This window comes from Hemitrygon akajei, chromosome 2, assembly GCF_048418815.1.
Source record: "Hemitrygon akajei chromosome 2, sHemAka1.3, whole genome shotgun sequence".
Lineage (NCBI taxonomy): Eukaryota > Metazoa > Chordata > Chondrichthyes > Myliobatiformes > Dasyatidae > Hemitrygon > Hemitrygon akajei.
The window spans coordinates 162,144,721-162,163,506 of record NC_133125.1 but is presented as its reverse complement, the minus strand read 5'-3'; the positions used below and the strand labels follow the sequence as shown (position 1 = coordinate 162,163,506).

General features: G+C 45.3%; 1 protein-coding gene, 1 long non-coding RNA gene and 1 other non-coding gene across 3 annotated transcripts in view; 2 read left to right on the top strand and 1 right to left on the bottom strand.

Moving 5' to 3' along the window:
- The window catches only part of LOC140717432 (SLAM family member 9-like), a 37,766-nt gene extending 19,974 nt beyond the window's left edge, over window positions 1-17,792 (top strand). The window contains exons 6-12 of the mRNA XM_073031019.1: window positions 2,739-2,855; window positions 4,889-4,993; window positions 6,173-6,271; window positions 6,370-6,450; window positions 13,460-13,558; window positions 14,844-14,881; window positions 16,207-17,792. Of these exons, the coding sequence (XP_072887120.1) occupies window positions 2,739-2,855; window positions 4,889-4,993; window positions 6,173-6,271; window positions 6,370-6,450; window positions 13,460-13,558; window positions 14,844-14,881; window positions 16,207-16,281 (614 nt within the window). The 3' untranslated portion in view covers window positions 16,282-17,792. The remainder of the gene's footprint in view (window positions 1-2,738; window positions 2,856-4,888; window positions 4,994-6,172; window positions 6,272-6,369; window positions 6,451-13,459; window positions 13,559-14,843; window positions 14,882-16,206) is intronic.
- Window positions 7,554-7,717, top strand: LOC140722683 (U1 spliceosomal RNA). Its single transcript, XR_012097716.1, has one exon. It is a non-coding gene; the product is annotated as a U1 spliceosomal RNA (small nuclear RNA).
- The window catches only part of LOC140717499 (uncharacterized), a 30,622-nt gene continuing 25,780 nt past the window's right edge, over window positions 13,945-18,786 (bottom strand). Inside the window, exon 3 of the long non-coding RNA XR_012096565.1 lies at window positions 13,945-14,727. This is a non-coding gene — a long non-coding RNA (uncharacterized lncRNA). The remainder of the gene's footprint in view (window positions 14,728-18,786) is intronic.

Sequence of the window (18,786 nt, the reverse complement as noted above, 5' to 3'; positions counted from 1 at the left end):
GGAGAGCGCCCTCTTCTTTGTTGTGGCGTGTTGGGGAGGAAGCATTAAGAAGAGGGACGCCTCACGTCTTAATAAGCTGGTAAGGAAGGCGGGCTCTGTCGTGGGCAAAGTACTGGAGAGTTTAACATCGGTAGCTGAGCGAAGGGCGCTGAGTAGGCTACGGTCAATTATGGATAACTCTGAACATCCTCTACATAGCACCATCCTGAGACAGAGAAGCAGTTTCAGCGACAGGTTACTATCGATGCAATGCTCCTCAGACAGGATGAAGAGGTCAATACTCCCCAAATCCATTAGGCTTTACAATTCTACCGCCAGGACTTAAGAACTTTTTAAAACTATTATTAATGCTTTTTGAGATGGTGATTTAGATGCATATCACATTTTTTTTACTGAGTTAAGTATTGTATGTAATTAGTTTTGCTACAACAAGTGTAAAGGACATTGGAAAAAAGTTGAATTTCCCCATGGGGATGAATAAAGTATCTATCTATCTATCTATCTATCTATCTATCTATCTATCTATCTATCTATCTATCTATCTATCTATTTCTTCCTCTCCCTCCTTATTCTTTTTGCTCCCCCCACTGTCTTGTGAGAATCAAGATCAGGTTTCATATCACTCCCACATGTTATGAAATTTGTTGTTTTGCGGCAGCAGTACATTGCAATACCTAAAAAAACAAAATTACAGTAACTATTTATGGTGTGTTTGACTTGTGATTGACATTTTGGGAGTAAATGTGATGTCCTCCTATGTTCATAGTACATAGTGCAGAAAGTGAGGGGGGAAAGTAGTGAGGTAGTGTTCATCGGTTCAATGTCCATTCAGAAGTCGGATGGCAGAGAGGAAGAAGCTGTTTCTGAGTCATTGAGTGTGTGCCTTTAGGCTTCCTGATGGTAGCAATGAGAACAAGGCATGTCCAGGGTGATGGGGGTCCTTAATAATGATGCCACCTTTTTGAGGCATTGAAGATGTCCTGGATGCTGGGGAGGCTCGTGTCCCTGATGGAGCTGACTGTTTTCTGCAGCTTATTCCAATCCTGTGCGGTGCCCACCCAACCACCAGGCAGTGATTCTAGCTTCTGCCCCTTCCATTCCAGTGCTGAGGAAGGGTCTCACTCTGCAACTGTTTTCTCCCCTCTGTAGGTGCTGTCGAATCCGGTCGGTTCCTCCAGCCTATTGGGTGTATTACTATGGATTTCCATCATCTGCAGAATTTCTCTGCTGACCTTTATTTTCATAACTCCTTAGTTTACTTTCAAACCCCACAAGCTACCCTCTGATATTGCCCACTCTTGGTGAACCTCAGTGAGTTCTTCTCTGACTCCCTGACTCAGATCATTCCCGTGGTTCATCTCCAAGGTTACTGCTGCTGGGCAACATACATTTCTTCAAATATTCCCAAATATCGATTACTTATTGCCTTCACCAGAGTGCTTATTTAGATTTGTAATCTATCATATAGGACTTTTCCATAAGATGTCAGGTCCCAAACATCCCCATCTGCTTGTCCTGTCTTCCTGAGAGCTCGCAGTGGAGTGGGAACGATGGGAGAGTCCGCAGGATCTCAATTCTGTTCTCAACCGAGGGTGACCAGGTGTCAGCCTGACTGACTTTCACTAGGGCCCTTTGCACTGGGGTTCTTAACGGCAAGCAGATTATTCTCTTAAACCCTGAATCTCTCTGGCTGCTACACGCTTCTGCCCATCTTGTCCATGCTGACCATGGTACTTGACTGGTGCTCCATCAAACCTTGCTCCCTCCTCCACTGCCGACAAAATCAGAATCGGCTCTCTGAACACTGACGTATGCTGTGAGTTTTGTTGTATTGTGGCAGCAGTACAGTGCAAGACATAAAAAAATAATCCAAGTTACAGTAAATAAACAACTAAATATTGTGAGGGAGGAGCAGCGATGGTAGTGTTCATGGGTTCATGGACCATTCAGAGATCTGGTGGTGGAGGAGAAGAAAATATTCCTAAAACATCAAGTGAGGGACTTCAGCCTCCTCTATCTCCTACCCAAAGGAAGTAATGAGAAGGGATCATGTCCCGGATGGTGCAGGTCCTTAACGATGGATGCTACCTTCTTGAGATATTTTGTCTATTGTGTTCACTTCAGCCACATTTCCGGATGAAGTTGAGTTTCTGGAGAGGGCAGTTGATGTATCTGGGCCTCTGCTTGAGTGAGGTCAGAAGAATGAGGGGAGTTCTCATTGAAACCAACCCAACATAAAAGGCCTGAAGAGAGTGGACCTTTACTTTTCCAGCATCTGCACATTTTCTTGTGTTTGTAGTTAATCAGAATGGTAGTAATTTCATTTGTTCATTATGTGGTGCATCGTACGATGTTGGTGATCATGGTCTTTCCATGACCATGATTGCTCTTGGCAATTTTTTCTGCCGAAGTGATTTGCCATTGCATTCTTCAGGGCAGTGTCTTTACAAGATGGGTGACCCCAGACATTATCAATACTCTTCAGAGTTCTCCTGCCTGGCGTCGGTGGTTGCATAACTAGGACTTGTGATATCCATCACCTGCTCCCATGGTTTCACACGACCCTGAACGGGGGTTAAGCAGGTGCTACACATTGCCCAGGGTGACCTGCAGGCTAGCGGAGGAAGGAATGCCCAAAAAGTCAACTGTTTACTCTTTTCCATAGCTGCAGATTGGGGTCTTGTTTAATTAACTTTTTTTAAAAGCATGTGTTAATACTTATTTTTTTTAACTTGCAGGTATTCCCCCAGATCAGATTATGGTTATTATGCTTGGGACAGCAGGTCTGTTGTTCTTTGGAGTGAATGTCCTTGGATCAATTGCATTCTGTACCTATAAATGCATGTCAGAGCAAGGTATGTGGCAATGTTCAAATCCAATCTAAAATGTAAACTGGTGGTACCTCTGTAAGGGTTGGCTTATTGATGTCAACCTTCAAGGAAAAGCAAATGATTTGGCAGATGGACAATTCAGCCTCACCTTCTCCCTTGTCCCTGTGGAATCCACAGATGGCTATGGAGGCCAAGTCTTTAGGTGTTTTTAAAGTGGAAGTTGATAGGCTCTTGATTATTAAGGTTACAGCAGAGTGGAGGAGAATGGGGTTGGGAAGGATAATGAAACAGCCATGCAGGAATGTTGGAGCAGACTCAATGGGCCAAATGGTTTAATACTTTTCCTATATCTTTTGGTATTGTGTCATTTAACTGCTCTACCTTCCTGCGCTGTTGTGAAGTTTGCTAGTGATCAAAGCTCAGTAGGTGGAGGTTAGACAGAAGGGGCGATGCTAACAGACTGGAAAGTAGAAGGGGACATAACAGTGGTAAAATCATTGGCAAAATGGAGCGGCTTTGACCCAGACAGTAAGCTGGGTCTTCAGTCAGCTTGCTGGAGCTGCAGTGAGATTTTCGGACTTGTTCATTTTGGGTCCCAGGGAACACAGTTGAGGTTTACCATGAGGAACAGCCATGGTATAGGGTGGTAATGGTTTCAGAGGGGATCATCACTTCTGAAAAGGGTGTGAATTAGCATTCAAAGCAGGAACTGCGGAGCTGAATTTGTACTTGCAGTGGGGAAGAGTAGAACATAGAATATAGCACAGTACAGACCCTTCAGCCCAAGATGTTGTACCGACTTTTTAACCTACCCCTAGATCAATCTCGCTCTTCCCTCCTGCACAACCCTCCATTTTTCGCATCCATATGCCTATCTATGAGTCTTTAAATGTCCCTAATGTTATTGCCTCTAACACCATCTCTGGCAGTATGTTTCATACACTGTGACTGTGTTTGTTGTCCACTCTGTCTACCCCTCTTATCATCTTATACACTCCTGTCAAATCTCCTGTCATCCAAAGGAAAACCCCTAGCTTACTCTTACGATGTGTTCCCAAATCCAAACAGCACCCTGGTAAATCTGCTCTGCATCCTCTCTAAAGCTTCCATTTCCTTCCTATAATGAGATGACCAAAACTGAACACAATGTCCAAGTGTGGTCTAACAAGTGTTTTATCGAGCTGCACTGTTGTCTTGCACCTCTTGAACTCCTACCCCCTTCTAACAAAGGCCAACACACCATCCACCTTTCTTAACCACCCTATTGATTATTTTGGAGGGGGTGTTGGCCAATAAAAGGAGTGGAGTTTCGAGGGAATACAGGTTGGAGTGGAGAGTAAAAAGAGGAGGCGATTCTGCACCATTCAAAGTAAAAGTTATTATCAGAGAACACGCATGTCACCACATATGGCCCTGAGATTTTTTTACCTGTGGGCATACTCAGCAAATCTATAGAACAGTAACTGTAAACAGGATGAATAGACAACAAACTGTGCAAATGCAAATGTATATAAATAAATGGCAATAATGAGAGCATGAAATAACAAGAGTCATTGACTGTGGGAACACAAGGAATAGAATGAGTGTAGTTGAAGATGAATGCTGCTTTTCTATGGCAACGTTTCATGCAGATGTTGTTACGAGGATCACCCCTTGGAATAATGATCAGTGAGGCATTGAGAATATGTATTGCCCAACAAGTAACTTCTATTCGCTCAACTAACAAAAGCACGTGGGTTCACAAACTAACTACCTATATGCACCGCAGTAGAATACCATACCCTCCATGAACAGTTAATGAAGAGAAAGTGATTGCCCAGGAAAGGTGTCAGTGAGCCCTCTCATTGGTGTTCCAGTGTCCAAACATTTCTGAATTGGGTGGGAACACAGTCTCACCTCCAGCCGGATCCAGCATTGGATCACCCAAACTGTACCTGCCATGCATCCTGTAGACCTGTTATGGGGCAGAGCACTGAAGATTTAATTCAGGTGTCCTGTACTTCGGTTGCAGGGCAGGGCTGACTGCACATTTAATGCTTGTGTTCATTCCTCTGCAGAATCTCGAGGGAAACTATATCTCTTCTTAATGTGGATGATTTCCTGGCACATTCCGTCTCTCCTTGTCATTCAGTTGGCACTCATTTCCTGGAGTATTGTTGGAGGTAGGTGCAGGGCTCTTGATGAGAAACATGACAATGGGTTCCTGATGGGTGTATGGAAGTTCAAAGAATGGGGCTGGTGGGCTTAGATGAAAGACAGAGATCAGAGCCCCAGTGAGTATGAAGGGAATGTGGGAAATAGGGATCCAGTGAGTTTAGAGGGAATGAGGTGATTGGAAACCAGGTAGGTTTAGAGCAGGGGTCCCCAACCTGGGATCCAGGACCCCTCAGTTAAAGGTAGGGGTTACATGGCATCAAAAAGATTGAGAACTCCTTGTTTAGAGGGAACATGGTGATGAAAGATCTGGGGGATTCAAGAAATGAGGCGGAGTGGAACAGGACTGCTGTGGATTTGGAGCAAACATGGATAATGGGCAACCAATGGAATTAGAGGGAATGGGGATCCAGTTGGTTTACAGGGAATGGTGAGGGATACGTGACAGAAGGATGGGTTTTAGAAAGCGAGGCTCCACATCACGGGCACAGAACAATGCACGTGGAAGCTGGGGGTGGGAGGGAAGGGTTCTACCTGGACTCCTGTCCCATCAGAAAGGGTTGACACTGTTATCACAAGGGCCAGAAAATGGTGTGCAACTTAGTGAGCCAATTCTTCAGTTACTGGAAATCCAGAGTAGCACACACAAAATGCTGGAGGAACTCAGCTGATCAGGAACTGCTGATGCAAAGGAAAAAGAGGCGATGTTTCAGGCTGAGTCCCTTCTTCCGAGATGGGTTAATTTTGGACGATTGAGATGATAGATTGGTGAAGAGAGTTTCAGGAAATATCAGGGCCTGGTAAATAACTAGATTAGGAGCGAGTTGGAAAAGATGGGTGAGCAAAGCATAAGAGCAGGAAAGCTGCTTATGGTGAGTGGCTCAAATATTCTTCAGGGAAAAGCGAAGGGAACACAGGAACGAATCACAAGCTGAGGGACGGTGAAAAGCAAAGCTTGCCCTGCATTTGTTCATTCAAATCAGATCATTATGCATCGAGCAGAACACGGTTAACAAAACAGGATGCAGAATAAAATGTAACAAGAAGAGAAGGAAGTGCAGAGCCGGTAGACAATAAGGTGCAAGGTCATAACAAGATAGAACGGGAGGTCATCTTGTCCTTCCTGTATCTTATTCTGTTAAGTACCATGAGATCTCCCTCCTAACAGTTGTTACATCTCTCTCCAGGTATTGTCACTCTACCAATAATTATTTTATTCGCTGCATCTCTCCTGCTGTTGTTCATGCCTATACTAGGAAAGATTAACAGCGGCCTGGGACATTGTGGTAAGCTGCAGATTATTTATTGTGATAAAACAAAGAAAATGTCGGTGTCAGCAATGAAACAATGTCCTCTAAATCCTTGCACCGTCTGTCGTTGACAGTTTCCGTGGCTGTACCGCTTAGTGGACTTGTTATGATCTGCTTATCCAATTACATCCTGAAGGCAAAGTTTCACCAGTTAAGTAAGTTCACCCTCATTAACATTCCTACCGATGAAAACCACAGCATTCACATCTGGGTAATGCGGGAAATAGGGATCCGGTGGGTTTAGCAATGGGGTGGTGTTCTTTGACCCACTATATCTCTGCATATTATTTGTCCCCGCGTGGACCACGAGATTTAGATCACCACTGGGCTCAGAGATCCCTTCATACCAATCCATGGGTTTAGACACCATCTCCAATTCCTGCAGCAGGTCACCAGTCCCAGGTCCCAGCCCAAGAGCAAGGTGAATGACTTGGGAATCGCTGGTTGATTCATCAGTCTGTCGTCACCTGTTTACCCTGCCTTCCCCTCTGCCACAGACAAATGAGATTTTATTGAGATTTAAGACCCCAGTTTTAGCTGGAATAGAATCATCTTGAAGTGTTTTTAAAGTCAATTCTGGGTGGAACCCAGAACAGCAAGTGTAAAATAGTCCATTTCCGGAATGAAACTTCAACAGGCTGTCTTCACAAGAGAGTTCATACGCACACTCTGCAGCTTGGAGGCTGCCCTCTAAACCCTGGCTCTGTGTCAGCTGAGCTCAGATTGAGATAAACCTGTGGCCTCCGGCCATACAGAACAAGGTGGGGCTGCAGAGGCTGTGAGCGGATGGGAGCGGTTGGAACTCGGACAGCCGGGCATCATCTATGGAGGGGAATACATGCAGGATTTCTGAGGGGTCCCGGGCTGAAACGTCGACTGTTTATTCCCGTGCATAGATGTTGTCAGATGTGCTGAGTTCCTCCAGCATTTTGTGTGTGCTGCTCAAGTTTTTCAGCCTCTAGTGCAGAATCCCCTGTATTTGCTGTTGTGAATGGAACACCGATGTCTGGCGGGCAGTTTTGGAACGGCAAGGCGACTTCCATTTAAGGAAGATATGCAGATAAGGGCGTAAAGAAGAGAAGAAATGTTGAAAAATAACACTGGTTAGGAAAGAGTCGAAGGGTAAAATGTGAAGCTATATTGTCCTTCTAGGCCATCTGTGGTTAAGATGAAACAAAGTAGGGTTTGCAATGGTGACTCGTATTGATGTTAAGGCGAGGTGCGTGTGGCTGGCTAGATGTGCGGGAGGGTAGAAAGCATACTTACCTGGCAGGGAACCGTCGGTGATCAGGAGGGTCGAGGATCCAGGACGAGGCTATCCCATTGCACTCCGGGTGTGCTGACGCCTGCGATATCCCCAAATGCGGGATACTCGACTGCACAATTTGTGGTAGTGGGGGACTGTGTTCGCGCTCTCCCCTGATTCAAAAAAAAATAGAGCTGGTCTGTGGACATTAGTCTGTTTGTAACTACTTTGCTATCCACTAATTTACGTTACTGCTGCTGCTACGTAAAAGCGTAATAGGCCTATCAGTGGTGTAAGGTACTCCTTCCCTCTGCTAGCCTTCTTGCACCCTTGGACAAAGCTTATCCTCCCCCACCCTGATCAGGATTAGAAAGAGTTTTAGAGGTTAATTAGGCCATTCAGCTCACTGGGCCATGGGCAGCAACTCTGCATATCACAAGCAATGCACACAAAATGTTGGGGGAAACTCAGCAGGCCAGGCAGCAGCTATGGAAAAGAGTACAGTCGACGTTTTGGGCCAAGAAGTCCTGGCTTTGCAACCACTGACACCAGGCAGACAATCTCGGAAACTGGCTGGAAGCCCAAAAAGAGTTTATTTGTCACATATGCTGGGAAAGCATTAGATTATGATTCTTTTTACATCTTGGCCGCATTCCAATGGCAATGGCAAACCACTTCTCTAGAAAAATTTCCCAAGAACGATTATGGTGATGGGTGGAGAAAAGAAAAAGAACAACAGCGTGAAGGAGGTATTAATGGAAGGCCATCATCACACATGTCATATGACACGCACCATGATAACTTCTCCCTTGCAACCCCATTCTCTTTGTGACCTTTAACATTCTGCCGAATTAAGAACGTATCATATGAACATTGAAAACCTACAGCACAACACAGGCCCTTCGGCCCACAAAGCCATGCCAAACATGTCCCTACCTAGGCTTACCCATAACCCTCTATTTTTCTAAACTCCATGTTCATCCACCAGGAGTCTCTTAAAAGACCCGATCGTTTTCGCCTCCACCACCGCTGCCACCGGCAGCCCATTCACCACTCTTTGCTTAAAAAAATCTTCCTCCTGACATCTCCTCTGTTCCTACACCCTGAAACTATGCCGTCTCGTGCTAGCCATTTCAGCCCTGGGAATAAGCCTCTGACTATCCACATGATCAATACCTCTCATCATCTTGTATACCTCTATCAGGTCACCTCTAACCCTCCATCGCTCCAAGGAGAATAGGCATGCTCCCCAATGTAAGCAATGACCTTGTAAATCTCCTCTGCAGCCTTTCTATGGTTTCCACCTCCTTCCTGTAGTGAGGAGACCAGAATTGAGCACTGTACTCCAAGTCGGGTCTGATCAGGGTCCTATATAGCTGTAACATTACCTCTCAGCTCTTAAACTCAATCCCACAATTCATGAAGGCCAATGCACCGTATGACTTCTTAACCACAGAATCAACCTGCACAGCAGCTTTGAGTGTCCTATGGATTCGGGCCCCAAGATCTCCCTGATCCTCCACACTGCCAAGAGTCTTACCATTAATACAATATCCGGCCATCATATTTGACCTACCAAAATGAACCATATCACACTTACACAACACTAAATTGCTGGTGGAATGCAGCAGGCCAGGCAGAATCTATAGGAAGAAGTACAGTCAACATTTCGGGTCGAGACCTTTCGTCAGGACAAACTGAAAACAGAGATAGTAAGAGATTTGAAAGTGGGAGGGGGAGGGGGAGACCCGAAATGACAGAGAAGACAGGAGGTGGGGGGAGGGATGAAGCTAAGAGCTGGGAAGTTGATTGGCAAAAGTGATACAAGGCTGGAGAAAGTAGAGTATCATAGGGCGGAAGTCCTCGGGTAAGAAGGGGACGAGGGGCATTAACGGAAGTTAGAGAAATCAATGTTCATGCCATCAGGTTGGAGGCTACACAGATGGAATCTAAGGTGCTGTTCCTCCAACCTGAGTGTGGCTTCATCTCGAACACTAAATTCCACCAGCAATTTAGTGTTGTGTTCTTGAATTTCCAGCATCTGCAGATTTTCTCTAGTTTACACCTCACACTTATCTGGGTTGAACTCCATCTGCCACTTCTCAGCCCAGTTTTGCATCCTATCTCTGTCCCTCTGACAGCCCTCCACACTATCCACAATGCCCCCAACCTTTGTGTCATAAGTAAAATTACTAAACTATCCCTCCACTTCCTCATCCAGGTCATTTATAAAAATTACACAGAGTCGGGGTCCCAGAATAGATCCCTGAGGCACTCCACTGGTCACCGACCTCCAGGCAGATTATGACCTGTCTACAAGCACTTCTGTGGGCAAGCAAAGCAATGTCCATCCCATGCCTCCTTACGTTCTCAATAAGACCATAAGACATTGGAGCAGAATTAGGCCATTTGGTGCATCGAGTCTGCTCCACCATTTACTCATGGCAGATCCTTTTCTCCCCTCCTCAGCCCCACTCCCTGATGCCATGTCCAATCAAAAACCTATCAAGCTCAGCCTTAAATACACCCAATGACCTGGCCTCTTACAGCTGCCCGTGGTAACAAATTCCATAAATTTACTGCCCTCTGGCTAAAGAATTTCTCCACATCTCTGTAATGGACACCCCTTTATCCCAAGTCTGTGTCCTCTTGACCTAGACTCCCCACCATGCTTTCCACATCTACTCTCGCTGGGCCTTTCAACATCCAAAAGGTTTCAATGAGATCCCCTTTCAGCCTTCTAAATTCCAGCTAGTACAGAGCTATCAAACATTCTTCGTATGTAACCCTTTCATTCCCAGAATCATCCTTGTGAACCTCCTCTGAACCCTCTCCAATGCCAGCTCATCTTTTCTGATATAAGGAGCCCAAAACTGTTCACAATACTCAATGTGAGGCCTCACTGGTGCCTTATAAAGCCTCAGCATCACATCCCTACTCTTGTATTCTAGACCTCTTGAAATGAATGCTAACATTGCATTTGCCTTCCTCACCACCGACTCTACCTGCAAGTTTACCTTTAGGGTGTTCTGCACAAAGAGTCCCAAGTCCATTTGCATCTCTGATTTTCAAATTTTCTCCCCATTTAGAAAACAGTATGCACATTTATTTCTCTACCAAAGTGTATGACCATGCAATTTCCAACATTGTATTTCATTTGCCATTTTCTTGCCCATTCTCCTACTCTGTCCAAGGCCTTCTGCATCCTATCTGTTTCCTCAACACTACCTGGCAATCTTCCTACCATCTGCAAACTTGGCAACAAAGTCATCCATACCATCATTTAAATCATTGATATACAGCATAAAAAGCTGTCCCAACACCGACCCTTGCGGAAACCACTCGTCACTGGCAGCTAACCAAAAAAAGCATCTTTTCTTCCCACGCACTGACTCATACCAATCAGCCAACACTCTAATCATACCAGTAACTTTCCTGTAATACCATGAGCTCGTAACTTGGAAAGCAGACTCTTGTGGCACCTTGTCATCCACTGCATCCCTTTTATCTATCCTACTTGTAAACTCCTCAAAGCATTCCAACAGGTTTATCAGGCAAGATTTCCCCTTAAGGAAACCATGCTGATTTTGTCCTATCTTGTCCTGTGCCACCAAGTACTCCATAACATCATCCTTAACAATTGACTCCAACATCTTCCCAACCACTGAGGTCAGGCTATCAACCTCACTTAACATCGACAGGGTTCAACATAGCATCCTTTTCCAGAACTTCTTTGCAAAGCATAGTCCATGCAGAGATGGGTGATCGCCTCACACTCATCACAGTCCTGAGGGATTGGAATGAGAACCCTGCAGCATAGAGATGATCTGATAGGGAGAGGCTCCTTGCTCTAGCAGCCAAGTGAGGTGTTGTTGTGTGCTGAGCTCAGGCAGAGAAGCGTTCTGGCAGACACACGTGATTTAGCCTCTCTTGCCAGGACAATACTCTCATTCCAGGAATTAATCTGCCTCCAATTAGATCACGTCCAGTGCTATGATCTCCTGACTTAGGTAAGGGCAATAGAACACTTTTTCTTCATTTCCTCTGGGATCACAGAACACTGCAGCACAGGAACAGGCCCTTCAGCCCATCTAGTCCCTGCCAAACTGTTATTCTACCTCATAACCTGTACCTCGATCATATCCATGTTCTTACCCCAACCTTCTCTTAAATGTTGAAATTGAACCTGCATCCACCACTTCCTCTGGTAGCTCCTTCCACTCTCTCACCACCCTCCTGCTGAAGACGTTCCTCCTCAGGTTCCCCTTAAATATTTCACCTCTCACCCTTAACCTGTGACCTCCAACTTGAATTTCACTCTCCCTCATAATTTTGTGTACCTCTGTCAAATCTCCCCTCACTCTCCTACACTGCAGGGAAGAAAGTCCTAACCTATAACTCGGGCCCTCAAGGCCTTACAACGATCTTGTAAATGTTCTTGGCACTCTTTCAGTCTCTCTTATAGGTAGGTAGGTGACCAGAACTGCACACAGTACTCCAAATTAGGCAGGCCTCACCAGCATTTTGTACAACTGCTGTACTCAACCATTTAATACATGACCACCGATGCACCAAGGCTGACACCAATCCTGATCTAAATACCTCTGCAATCTCCTCTGCTCCGAGGAAAGCACTTTACTCAATCTCGCCCCTGCAGTCATTTTACTGAATGCCGACTGCTCCCCTCCCAAAGCCCTGCCGTCATTGCTGAAATCCAGACCCATCGCCCGGTTGTAGTCAAGCCAGTGTTTTCTAAATGCTCATTAGGTGTCCCCTTTCCTGTACTCTCTGTCTATATTGATAAAGCCCAGTATCTCAAATACAGTCCCGCGTGCAACCCTTGTCACAGTCTTCCAATCAGAAGCATGTCTTTCCACCGGCATCTACTGCCTCCTGTTAACAGGCCAATGCTGGAATCCAGTTTGACAGCTTTCTTCAGATCCTGCTGCATGTGCCTTAACCTCCTGATCAATGGGTCAAAAGACTTTATCTCTTATGGTCTTATCTCTTATCTCTTATGGTCTGCCACAGCATGAATCAGGACCCACCAGCTTGGTTAGCCTCATCAGTAAGTAAAGCAGATTCTGTTTGCCGGTGGAGTGAAGCACCAGATCCTCTGTCTCTGGGCTGATCCAGACTTAGAGAAGAGAGAGCAGCAGAGGGTGGGAGGAGTGGAGGGAGGAAGAGAAGGGGGACGAGGTGGAAATGAGAGATATTATTATTATTGGCCCCTATCCCAGATTCACCCACTGCCACACAATTCCCCATCTCTCTCCTGCTCTGCCCCTACCTTTGGGTTTCCCTTTCTCCCTCTAATCAATTTCTTCTTCTCTCTCTGCTCCGCCTCTCCTCCTGCTCACCACATCTCCGCCCCAGTCCAATTTCCTTTCTCCCTACCCTTTCAGTCAAACCCTCAGCCCATCTCTCTCTCCCTCTCCTCTCTTGCCTCTCCCCCACCATCCCTTTGCCTCTGCTTGTCCCCGACACTCCACTTCTCCCCGTGCTCCATTTCCTAATCTCTGCCCCGAACAATCCCCAACTCCTTCCCCAGTATCCCTTTCTCGCTTCCCCACCGGCACATCTCATTCGCTCTCCTTTTTCTGATTCCTTCTCTCCCAGTCTCCCCTGCTCCTCTCCCCTCCTCCCTCCCGTGTCCACCTCCCTACCCATCCCTCTACCCTTATCCCTCCTTCATCATTATCATTTTCCGTGCACACAATTGATGTGTTACAAATGTTAACATGCTGATTTCCAGTTGGGTTTTCCATGCATGTTAATTGTGTATATTTCCTTCTGCTAAATTTAGTCCTGTTGTATATTTGTAAGTTTTACAGTATTAAAGCTGATGTTAAAATTGAGTGTCTTTGGGGATACTTGGCATAAACCCACTCAGTGAGCCCACTCTTATACACTTTCAGATAAAGGTTGTCACAGCCGCACTCTGACCTGGGGCACGTTCCTCGCATCAACAGCTGTGATTGGATTGATTCACTCCGTGTTCTTTGCAGTGTGTCACTGTGAGTATCAAATGCACCAAAGCTTTCAGCCGTTTGATCACAGTCTAAAGAACTCAGTCACAGTGAAAACTTAGCACGGTTTCTCACTGACACTTCAGTTTCTGAAAGGGAGAGAGTCGTGGGGAAATCTCCAACACGTTTCTCCGTCTGTCTGTCTCTCTTCCTTACTCCGTCTCTCCCTGTCTCTGCCTCTCTTGCTCAATCTGTCTGTCCCTCTCTTTCTGTCTCTCTCCATTTCTCACTTGCTCACTCATTTCCACCCCTCTCTACCTCCTTCCTGGCCATTCCCTTTCATTCAGGAAGTACTTTCACCCAGATCTGTGGGGTTCTGCTGAAAAAGTGATTGGTTTATTGTTGTCACATGTACTGAGAGTGAGAAACCTGTGCTGTACAATGTTCATTCAGATCACATTATTATTTTTAATCAGCTTTATTTCTTGCATCCTTCACATGCACGAGGAGCAAAAATCTTTAATCCAGAGGTCCCATCAGCACTCACTGTTCAAACTCAGCTGTGAGGAGAAGCTCCACCAAAATAGACCGAAATAAGAGCAAACAAGAGTTAAACATTATTTTATTGAGGCTGGAATTTAAGTGGAGAGAGGGAAGGGGTGGGAAGAGGGGAGGAGAGGGGTGGGAAGGTGAGAGATTGAGGAAGGAGAGGAGAGGGGTGCGAAGTGGGAGAGAGGTGGAGGGAGAGTAGGATAAAGGATGTGTAATGTTAAGAATCCATACTGTCTCTCTGTCTGTTCATTTTAAACGTTTGGGACCTTGTGGATCATGTGTGGAAGGACTGATTGTTGTAGATCTGCTGCAGCACAGATCCAGGGAATGATAGTAAATGGGAATGAGATAACAGACCCGTGCAAAGCCTCGGTTTCCAAAGACCAGTAACATGAAGGCGGCTCCCAGTGCAGGTCAGGGGCCTATATCCCGATTCCGTGGTGTCAGAGCACAGGGGTTCCCATCAGTAAAAATCACAGTCCGAGGGAGCAGAATTTCCCTGTGGGAGACACCTCGGGTGGTTACTGTGGGTAACACGGCTCTTCCAGTGATGGTTTAACTTTCTGTACTATCTGACCTGGGAGCTTCTCCAGTCTGTAATCCAGAGGTCCCGTCAGCACTCACTGTTCAAACTCAGCTGTGAGGAGAAGCTCCACCAAAATAGACTGAAATAAGAGAAAACTAAAATTAAAAATTATTTTATTGAGGCTGGAATTTAAGTTTAAATAATCTGGCAATATTCTGTATTTATAATTTATGAAAGATATTTTGTTCATTATAGATCATCGAAACAAGGCACAGACAGGAGACAGTAAACAGGTAATTTTTATAATAATAATTTCTCCTGCTTTTTAGTGTGGTGTTCCAAGCATGGTTTGATAAGTTCACTGATACCCCCTCCCTCTCTTACACTCACATGTTCACACTGTCCATAAAATCCTCTCACAGTCTCCTACACACTGTTGCACCCAGAGAAAACCTTTAGGGCCATTTTCGGCAATTGTACAAAACGTGATTGGAATTTGCATAATCATAATTTCTCTTACTGTTTCATTGCTTCTATGTCTGGGCATATTCTCCACATAAATTATGGACATTAATTATCCTTACCACCCCACCCCACCCCACCCCACTGCTATCCCCCAGTCTGGAGTTGCACAGTGTGGCTGGTTTGGTGTCCTCGTTTTTGCATCATTTGTTCAGTCCAACTTGCTGCCTCTGTGGTCTGTGTCACCGTGGTTTGAGTCTGAATGTTCATCATCAGGTAATCTGCACCCTCATTGTGGACAATATAAGGATGGAGGGGCAGGTGGTACTGAGGAAGCAGGGAGTCTGCAGAGGACTTGGAGAGATTGGGAGAGTGGGAAAAGAGGGGCAGATGGGATACAGTGTTGGGAGGTGTATGGTCATGCACTTTGGCAGAAGAAATAAAGATGCAGATGATTTTCTAAAGAGGAGGAAAATTCAAAAATACAAGATGCAAAAGGACTCGGGAGTGCCTAAAGGATAACTTTCAGGTTGAGTCGGTGGTGAGGAGGTAAATACAATGATAGCATTCATTTCGAGAGGACGAGAATATAAAAATAAGATTGTAATTCTTAGGCATTGGTCAGACCACATTTGGAATATTGGGTGAGCAGTTTCGGGCCTCTTATCTAAGGAAGGATGTGCTGACGGTGGAGAGGGACCAGAGAGGTTCAAAAGAATAATCCTCGAAACGAAAGGGTTAACAACGGAAGAGCATTTGATGACTCTTGGCCTGGACTCACTGGAGTTTAGATAATTGAGGGGGGGATCTCGTTGAAACTTATAGAATGTTCAGAAACCTAGATAGAGTGGATGTGGAGAGGAGGTTTCTACAGTGAGAGAGAGTAGGGCCAGAGGGCACAGTATCCGAACAAAAGGATGTCCCTTTAGAACAGAGAAGAGGGGGGATTTCTTTAGGCAAAGGGTAGGGAATCTGTGGAATTCATTGCTGCAGACAGTTTGGTAAATTTAAAGTGGAATTTGATAGGTTCTAGGTTAGTAAGGGTATCAAAGGTTATGGGGAGGAGGCAGGAGAATGGGGTTGAGAGGGATAATAAATGGAGGCTTAAATTTTGCCCCTATGTCTTACGGTAACAATTGCAATTTGTCTATTCCAGCTGATTGGGGAAACGCATGACCTGGAAACTGAATCAAGTTATGAAGTTGAATCCAAGAAGGCTCTGGTTGTTTAGGCTGGACACAACAGTCTTCACTTGCTGATCTGAGAGGATGATGTTCTCTGTTTTCCTGCTATTAACTCAAGCTTGAAATACTCGATGTTGTCAGTTTTGAGTAAGCTTATCCTGGGTGAAGGGAATATTGCAAACAGTGTCTTTTCTTGGCTTCCAGAGAGAAACTTTCAGCCTGACAATCCAGCACCACTGTCCTTAATGCTGGAATGATAGGTCTAGATTCCATGAAGGAATAAAGGGGCTCACCCACCCCAGCATCCCATTCACCCAGAGGGTACAGGGACTCACAGCCGGCAGTCTTCCAGGAATAATGTTGACAGAGTGTGCACCCCACCAACACAAGCCTGCTCAACCTTCACAAGTTGGAATGAAGAAGGCTGAGGTGATGGAACCGTAATGTACACAATTATTAAAGAGATGCAGATAGGGTAAACAACCCAAATATTTCTTTTCCCCAAGATAGTAATGTCAAAAGCAAGATGGTATGGGTTGAGGTGAAGATTTTCACAGACAGGGTGGATGATATAACAAGATCATAAGGAATAGGAGCAGGAGTAGGCCATCCGGCCCATCGGGCCTGCCCGGCCACTCAATAAGATCATGGTTGATCTGTCCGTAAATTCAGCTCCATCTACCTGCCTTTTCTACATAACCCTTAATTCCCCTACTGTGTAAAAATCTATCTAACTGTATGGTAAATTTATTTAGTGATGTTATGGGTCCACAGTTTCGATTCCGGTGGATGTCACATGATATTAGTTTTGTTTACTAAGTGTGATGTATCTATAGTCTTGTTTGCTGGAAGCTTGTAGTTTCGATTCTTGGGACGTCACGTAGTTCACTGGGAATTCATGACTTTGTTTCTGTGAGAGTCACGTGATGACGTATCCGCAACGGTATAAAAGAGTCACAGTCGTTTCGTGGGCAGTGGTTCGTTGGAGTCGCTCGGTAAGGGGTCAATGGGAAGAGAGTGAGAGTGAAGATTGCAGGCTTCGAATGAACCCAAAGGATTGTGGTTAGTCGGCAGCACGCTGTGCATTTCGAAAGTGGCTGACGTTTCGTAAAATCCCTACGTAAATTGTGGCACACACTTCTGGTTAACCCCTGCATGGTCTTGGGTGTTGTGTGGAGACCATTTCGGCGAAAGGGGCATTCCCTGTCAGTGACTCTGTGAAATCTCACTCTTTTTGGACTCTTCGAAAAAGCACCCCGCGGCTGCAAACTTTGGCAACTGTTTCTTCGAGATCACCTCTCTGCTGTATTGTGAATCGACAAGATCGACTCTCGTATATTGTGAACACACAAATCTCTCACACATTTCATGAATCTCCGTGACAGTTTAAATTGACACTCTAAGACTGTGCTTGAGTAAGACTTTAAGAATTGTTTCTAAGTTTGATTCTTTAGGAGCTATAGACGCATAATACCGTAAACTTCTGTTTAAGATAGCCGTTCATTTAATGTTCTATATTTTTGCATAAATGTTAATAAATTTAGTTGTTTTGCAATAATTCCCCAACTCCGTTCTACATTTATTGTTGTTGGTCCATAACAGTGAAGAAGCCTCAACTGCTTCCCTGGGCAGAGAATTCCACAGATTCACCACTCTCTGGGAAAAACAGTTTCTCCTAATCTCTGTCCTAAATCTTTTCCCCTGAATCTTGAGGCAATGTCCCCTAGTTCTAGTCTCACCTACCAGTAGAAACAACTTTCCTACTTTTATCGTATCTAGCCCTTTCAAAATTTTGTATGTTTCTATAAGATCCCCTCTCATTCTTCTGAATTCCAGAGTATAGTCCCAGATGACTCAATCTCTCCTCATAGGTTAACCCCTTCATCCCTGGAATCAACCTGGTGAACCTTCTCTGCACTGCCTCCAAAGCCAGTATACTCTTCCTCACACGAAGTAATCTGCAGATGCTAGAAATTCAAGCAACACACACAAAATGCTGGTGGAATGCAGCAGGCCAGGCAGCATCTATAGGGAGAAGCACTGTCGACATTTCGGGCTAAGACCCTTCGTCAGGACTAACTGACAGAAAAGATAGTAAGAGATTTGAAAGTAGGAGGGGGAGTGGGGGAAATGCGAAATGATAGGAGAAGACCTGAGGGGGTAGGGTGAAGCTAAGAGCTGGAAAGGTGATTGGCACAAGGGATACAGAGCTGGAGAAGGGAAAGGATCATGGAATGGGAGGCCTAGGGAGAAAGAAAGGGAGAAGGGAGCACCAGAGGGAGATGGAGAACAGGCAGAGTGATGGGCAGAGAGAGATAAAAAGGAGAGGGGGGAAGAATAAATAAATCAGGGATGGGGTAAGAAGGGGTGGAGGGGCATTAATGTAAGTTAGAGAAGTCAATGTTCATGCCATCAGGTTGGAGGCTACCCAGACGGTATATAAGGTGTTGTTCCTCCAACCTGAGTGTGGCTTCATCTTGACAGTAGAGGAGGCCAGGAATGGACATATCAGAATGGGAATGGGACATGGAATTAAAATGTGTGGCCACTGG